This window comes from Penaeus chinensis, chromosome 9 (assembly GCF_019202785.1).
Source record: "Penaeus chinensis breed Huanghai No. 1 chromosome 9, ASM1920278v2, whole genome shotgun sequence".
NCBI lineage: Eukaryota > Metazoa > Arthropoda > Malacostraca > Decapoda > Penaeidae > Penaeus > Penaeus chinensis.
This window is the reverse complement of record NC_061827.1, coordinates 38237205-38244704: the sequence shown is the minus strand read 5'-3', so window position 1 is coordinate 38244704 and position 7500 is coordinate 38237205. Positions and strand designations below refer to the sequence as shown.

General features: G+C 40.2%; 1 protein-coding gene across 1 annotated transcript in view; it reads left to right on the top strand.

The window, feature by feature from the left end:
* Positions 1 to 243: 243 nt before the first annotated feature.
* LOC125028533 (adenylosuccinate lyase-like) overlaps positions 244 to 7500 on the top strand; it is a 7725-nt gene continuing 468 nt past the window's right edge. Inside the window, exons 1-9 of the mRNA XM_047617901.1 lie at positions 244 to 494; positions 1273 to 1476; positions 2224 to 2348; positions 4244 to 4401; positions 4623 to 4774; positions 4894 to 5111; positions 5314 to 5494; positions 5808 to 5984; positions 6880 to 7500. The exon at positions 6880 to 7500 is cut by the window's right edge and continues 468 nt beyond it. Coding sequence (XP_047473857.1) covers positions 348 to 494; positions 1273 to 1476; positions 2224 to 2348; positions 4244 to 4401; positions 4623 to 4774; positions 4894 to 5111; positions 5314 to 5494; positions 5808 to 5984; positions 6880 to 6966 — 1449 coding nt within the window. The 5' untranslated portion in view covers positions 244 to 347 and the 3' untranslated portion in view covers positions 6967 to 7500. The remainder of the gene's footprint in view (positions 495 to 1272; positions 1477 to 2223; positions 2349 to 4243; positions 4402 to 4622; positions 4775 to 4893; positions 5112 to 5313; positions 5495 to 5807; positions 5985 to 6879) is intronic.

Genomic DNA, 7500 nt, shown 5'->3' with positions numbered 1-7500 from the left:
ATGTAATAATTTTATAGACGATGTATGAGTTCCAAACTGCACCTCATAGAGTTATTACACTATGTCAAAGACCAGTATTCAATTTAGAAACAACACTACATCTAAAAGCCATGAAAAGCACCTAATTAACTTAATTTTCCACTTTACAAATCGAACAGGCTTGAAGATGACGTCACATACGCAACCCAACTTGTCAAACGGAGGCCCCGCCAAAACGCCCTCCCGCACCATCTACCAGACGCGGCCGCCGTCGTCTGTCCAAAACAGGTTCTTCAGCAGAAAAGTCGCCGCCGCCGCAGGACCCTCTCTCGCCGCCTTCTTCCACCCAGCAACGCCCACGAGCAGCCATGTCGACCGCCACGACCGTGTACGACCAGTATCGCAACCCGCTGACGTCCAGATATGCCTCCAAAGAGATGTCATTCAACTTCAGCGAGACCAAGAAGTTCAGCACCTGGAGGAAGCTGTGGACCTTCCTGGCCAAGGCGGAAAAGGTGGGGCGTTAGGGCTGCCTTCTCAGGGACGCGAGTAGTTTAGGCCTATTTGCAAGGCCCTTTGGAGGTCACGCCGCCTCACGTGACTTAAGTGTGATGGAATGAGGTCATTTTGTCATATGAGGCGATGTCTTCTATGTAATTCGTATGACATTTTATTTGTATTATTATTTACTTGCATTTTGGATTTGTCTGTGATAAGAGTCGGTATTATTTTTTTCCGGAATAGACATTAAAAAAGCTTTGAGATAATAAAAAATAAAATAGTCATTTAAACATGTTTAAACCCAAAATCTTTCTAAGATTTTAATAGATACATATTCATAATGATAATGTCATATATATATTGCAAAGCTAAATTATATCAAATTGTTTTAGAATGTTGGTCATTGTGTGTATGAAAATTAACAGTAATACCTAATAAGGGTTCAAAATAGCAGCCACAGCTCAATTGATTAATCTGTACAAGTTAAAGATGATGGCATTATCAGATATTAAAAAGGATACCTACTGTGGAAATTTTTATTTGAGTTTCAGACAGATGTAGTAAAAAATATATGACATGTAATTGATAGACTTGCAAATTCCTGTGACACATTATTGTGATCTTGACCATCATGAATTGAGTTGTTGGTGATGTGGCAATTTATCTTTGATTAAGTTATTAGTTATAGAAGAAAAATTTCTTGGCATTAGATTAATACCATGAACAGTTTACCTTTAATCTTTATTTGTCCAAACCTGTAACCATTAGCTATTGCCAATATCACTGCTGCAGGAGCTGGGTCTGCCCATCACAGACGAGCAGATCGAGGAGATGGAGGCCAATTGGGAGACCATCGACTTCGAACAGGCGGCACGAGAGGAGCGTGAAACACGGCATGATGTGATGGCCCACATCAGGACCTTTGCCACCAAATGCCCCTCGGCCGCTCCTATCATCCACCTTGGAGCAACTTCATGCTACGTGGGCGACAACACAGTGAGTTACTGAGACCATAGTTCTCTCTCTGTCTCTGTCTTTCTCTGTCTTTCTCTGTCTTTCTCTGTCTCTCTGTGTTTCTCTGTCTCTGTGTTTCTCTATGTCTGTCTTTCTCTATGTCTCTGTCTTTCTTTATGTCTCTGTCTTTCTTTATATCTCTGTCTTTCTTTATGTCTCTGTCTTTCTTTATGTCTCTTTCTTTCTCTATGTCTCTGTCTTTCTCTGTGTCTCTGTCTTTCTCTGTGTCTCTGTCTCTCTATCTCTCTATCTCTCTATCTCTCTATCTCTCTGTCTCTCTGTCTCTCTGTCTCTCTGTCTCTCTATCTCTCTATCTCTCTATCTCTCTCTATCTCTCTCTCTCTCTCTCTCTCTTTCTCTTTCTCTCTCTTTCTCTCTCTCTCTTTCTCTCTCTTTCTCTCTCTTTCTCTCTCTTTCTCTCTCTTTCTCTCTCTCTCTCTCTCTCTCTCTCTCTCTCTCTCTCTCTCTCTCTCTCTCTCTCTCTCTCTCTCTCTCTCTCTCTCTCTCTCTCTCTCTTTCTCTCTCTCTCTCTCAGGACTTGTGGACCCATTTGTATGGAAAATAATGATAACAGTAAAATAAATCTATAGCCTACTGTACATTCTTATATTCACTTCTGGTATCAACAGGTTAGTTATTAACTCACCACACTCTTTTGATGACAAGTACTTACCCCTATTGTATGCCTTGATTGGAAAGAAATCTCACCTATATTTCTTACTCCCCCAGGATTTGATTGTCTTGCGCGATGGCTTTGACATCTTGCTCCCCAAACTCGCTCGTTGCATCCAGCGGTTAGCGAAATTTGCTGGGGAGCAGAAGGACCAGCCCACGCTCGGATTCACGCACCTCCAGTAAGCCCAGTGTATAGTTTTGGATGAATTGTCAGGGAGGGAAAAAGGATTGATGTTGCAAGTCACTGATGTTAACACACTGCTGTAAATAATGAAGTAACTGTAAAAGGCATCGAGGCTTGTTGCTTATTCTGAGATTTCAGGTAAAGAGTCTGCTTTAAAAAAAAAAAAAATTTAATAGTATATTTTGTGGGGGGTTTGTGGGTTGGTTTGTAAGGCTCTCTAGGATAAATAGACAATTATGCTTGTGAGATTTATTACATGGAAAAGGTTGATTATTTGTACTTCGTATTGACATGATTTAAGTATATGATTAGACTTATTATTCTTTTTAATTGATAATGGGTTAGTAGAACTATATACAAGGATCCTCTTCTCTTGAGATTTGTTTTGTTGTGTCCTCTTAAACCATTCATTAGGCCTCTACATGACCACTGACATTACTAACCCCCATGCTGTATGTAGCACTCTGGTTATCTTTGTGTAAACTAAACACCTTGATATGAATATGTGTGGCAGAGCAAGAGAGCCAACAGTGAATACTTTAACACATGGGTAAACTGCCAACAGTTTCGCATGAGGGCATCACCCCCTCCCCCACATCCCTCCACCTGAATCTGACAGACATGTAAGTTGCAAGAGCCATCTCTAGGGCATGTTTCTTAGTCTTTATTTAGGTAGAGGAAACTTAATCTTAACTTTCCTTTCACTGACATTCCTAGAGTTGGTGTGTGCGCATCAGTGTCTAGCATACTCGATCTGTTTTCCCTTTTTTCAGTCTCTTTTTGTATCATATATGATGTAGAAAGTATATATCAATGTTGATAGACATTTTTTTCCTTCCTTCTACTTTCTACATTTTTTTCTTCTTTTTTCCATATTTCTCACTTTTCTAAGGAGTAATCATAGACTTGCATAATTATGATCAACTCAGAAAATTTTAACTAAACACACCTGGCATGAATTTAATAATACTGCCCCTTAAAAACATAACATCTCCTTTCCATACAGTAAAAACAGCTGTTTGGTTCACAGCATGTGTATTTATCTTCAATACTAGTGTGTCCGTCTTCTTCTTCTCCTCTACAGATTACACAGACAGTATTATGATATATTTGAGAAAGTAATATCCAGCCTCCTTATCAGCACTAAACCCTCATTTCATGCAAGGGTTATATTCTGACCCTTTCTGTGGGTGCATAAAATTCACTCAGCCTTTAAATATTACAATATGTAGAGTACTAATGAATATTTAATGTGTGTATCTACATGTATGCATATGGGGAACAACTTCTTACAAATGTGGGGACACCTTTTCACCTAGAGCTTAGGCATCATGTCTGCAAACAAACAGAAGCATTAAAGTTTTCAAAAATCAGCAAGTAATAGTTGCAGTATTATAGATACCATCCACTTATCCTTCAAATTTAGATTATACCTTCTAGACTATACATATTGAGGGAAAATTACATCTCAATATATTTTCCTGTGACTTTTACATAACCCTTCATGGTATATTTCTACCTGATAGCCTAATAGAACCCTTTCATCAGCTGATTGCAAATTAACAGCATAATCAAACGTAGAGCAGCCACTGACGTCTTTCTATTAAAGACATTTCCATCTCTCTCTCTCTCTCTCTCTCTCTCTCTCTCTCTCTCTCTCTCTCTCTCTCTCTCTCTCTCTCTCTCTCTCTCTCTCTCTCTCTCTCTCTCTCTCTTTCTCTCTCAAATAAAAGACAGTTTTGATCAGTTAATATCTCTCATGTTTCTTTTGGTTCCATATTTATCTGTGAAGAGTGGAATACCTTAACTGGTTCTCCAATTTACACATTAAGCAGCCCAGTAGAATAATAAAATAAGATGTAACATAAGCATTTTCCCCACCTGAAACAGGCCAGCTCAGTTGACCACCGTAGGGAAGCGAGCCTGTCTGTGGTTGCAGGAATTGCTGATGGACGAGAGGGCCATCAGCAGAGCCCGGGATGACCTCTGCTTCCGTGGGGTCAAGGGCACCACTGGCACACAGGCGTCATTCCTCCAGCTGTTTGAGGGCACGTAAACTACACACTTGTTCATTGTTGTTTTGCTTGTCTACTGCTGTTGGTATTGCCAGAGGGAGCTTTGTGTATATTTTTGATGGGTCATTTTTTGTTTATGTTGTACTAAATGTTCTAGCTAAATTATTAAGTATTTTTTCCTTTTTTTTTCTCTATCTTTCTTTTTTTTCATTATTTTTTAAAAATCCAATTTTAATGATAATTACATGTTGCAGGAGATGGTGAGAAGGTAAAGAAGCTAGATGACCTGGTGACTAAAATGGCTGGTTTCAAGAAGGCTTATCCAGTGTGTGGGCAGACGTACACCAGGAAGGTTGATGTGGAGTGTCTCAACACGTTGGCATCATTAGGAGCCACAGTGCACAAGGTGGGAGGGGCTTCAGTTTATGGCAGTTAGGCATTGTTAATTGAAGCTCTGAAATGCTTTATATGAACATCAACCAGATTTTGCCTCTCTCCGTTTACCCTACGGATGATTCCCCCCAGATCTGCACCGACTTACGCCTCTTGGCCAACATGAAGGAAATCGAAGAACCCTTCGAGTCCAATCAGATTGGCTCGAGTGCCATGCCATACAAGCGTAACCCAATGCGCAGTGAGCGTTGCTGTGCCCTGGCCCGCCATGTCATGGCCCTGCCATCTAATGCCCTCAACACTGCTGCAACCCAGTGGATGGAACGGACACTGGATGACAGCGCTAATAGGTGATCTAAGTGGGAAATTGTGTGCCTCTTCTGGCATCATTGTTAGAGGTTCACATATACATTTTAAGGTTTTGAGTTTTCAAAACTATTGCAGATGCTTCTGAGAAATGTTTTGCAGTATGAATATGTTCCAGAATTATTATATTGAATTTATAAATCATTATAACTATACTTTTAGTAATAGCATTAACAATTTCAATAGGCGCATTAGCTTGGGCGAATCCTTCCTTGCCTCTGATGGCATGCTGCAGACACTCCAGAATGTTCTAGAGGGCCTGGTGGTGTACCCAAAGGTGATTGAACGCCACATGGCTCAGGAGCTGCCCTTCATGGCAACAGAAAACTTCATCATGGCAGTGGTGAAGGCTGGAGGAAATCGCCAGGTGAGAAAAATCACATTTGTCCTGTTCAGCAGAGGCACCCACTTTGCGTGTAATATCATCAGCTCACTTTTTTGTTTATTTGTTTTCTTAGTTTCGTTGGTCTATAAACATGGCCATTGGTAACAGAAATAGCAGAGTAATTTGTTCTCAGAGGCAGTTGATAAATATGTAAATACAGATTAAGTGGAGCCCAATTTGAGTTTTCATAATTATTATTTCTCATGCTTTTCTTATTTTTGATAACATTGCTAAATAGTTTGGTCTGCACTCTGGGACACATGAAACAAACTTTAGGGTTATATTCTGCCACCAGGACTGTCACGAGGAGATCCGCCGCCTCAGCCATGAAGCAGGAGCCAAAGTAAAACAAGAGGGAAAAGAAAACGACTTAGTGGAGAGGATAAAAGCATCTTCGTACTTTGCCCCGATTCACAGCCAGATTGACTCGCTCCTCAATCCTGCCACTTTCATCGGCCGAGCACCTCAGCAGGTAAAACCGCATGCCTAATGCTGTTTAGGGGACACAGTCATCATGGTTGATTTCACTCAAAATTCATCTAAGATAAGTGTCCACAAAATTAAGAAAAAAGAAAAAAGAAAAAAAAAACTTTAAATGCAAACTTTAAACTGGCAGGCATGGGAATACGCCCTTGAGAAAGGCATGTCAGAATACAGGCCTCAGGTTCTCATACCTTATGGCTCTTTTTCCTCATATTCAGAATCAGGCAAAACCAGAATTTTAATACAATATGGCAACTCAACCTAGACTCCTTTGGCCATTAGGGGTAGGGAAAGGGGGGTTTTAATGCCAGACTATGTTTTTTTTACAGATTGTTTGCTTATTATTGTTGATGTTTCTTTCTTTCTGTTTTCTTTTCTTCCCTTTTTCTTTTCTCTTTTCTCTTTTCACTCTCTCTCTCTCTCTCTCTCTCTCTCTCTCTCTCTCTCTCTCTCTCTCTCTCTCTCTCATTGAAAATTGACCTGGACTCAAACCATAAACCTGTCTCTGTCTCTCTGCCTCATTGTCTGTCTGTCTCTGTCTCTGTCTGTCTCTGTCTCTGTCTGTCTCTGTCTCTGTCTGTCTCTGTCTCTGTCTGTCTCTGTCTGTCTCTGTCTGTCTCTGTCTGTCTCTGTCTGTCTCTGTCTCTGTCTCTGTCTCTGTCTCTGTCTCTGTCTCTGTCTCTGTCTCTGTCTCTGTCTCTGTCTCTGTCTCTGTCTCTCTCTCTCTCTCTCTCTCTCTCTCTCTCTCTCTCTCTCTCTCTCTCTCTCTCTCTCTCTCTCTCTCTCTCTCTCTCTCTCTCTCTCTCTCTCTTCTCTCTCTCTCTCTCTCTCTCTCTCTCTCATTGAAAATTGACCCAGACTCAAACCATAAACCTTTGTTGCAGGTGAAGGAGTTTCTGGAAAATGATGTGGATCCTGTTCTGAAAAAGTACGAAGGGAATTTAGAAGGCTCCGCAACTTTGGTCATTTGAAGTGAACAGAATGAAGAATGCTGCCAGCAGAACTTTCAGATCACAGGTTGCATATCTGTATGGAAAGTTACCAGTTGTCTCCTTGCTCAGTAGAATAACAAGTAAGGCAGTAATTAGATATCAAACTGCCCTTGTTATGAAGGACGTAAGGCTTTTACCTTAGTTCAGGAAAATAGCATTCAGGTTGAGTATTCCCAAGTGCAAGATGAAAATCCTTATTGGTCTACTGGACTCATTAAGGAATATTGGGTGAATATGGTAATTTTTTTAGAACCAATGAAATGCCATTGCACACTTGCTCTTTGGAAATATTTTACTTGGAGCCACACCATATTACCAAGAGTTTTCTCAACTTATGAAAGGTTATTTTTTATACATCCATAGTATTGTTAGTGTATATCTTTATATTGATCTGTGTCATAAGATATGATGTTGATATAAATAAAATGTGTCTTATATAATATGTTCTTGTTATTGTTGTTGATGAATATATTTGATGGTGAATTTTAATGTTACTTGAAGCCCATGTAGTGA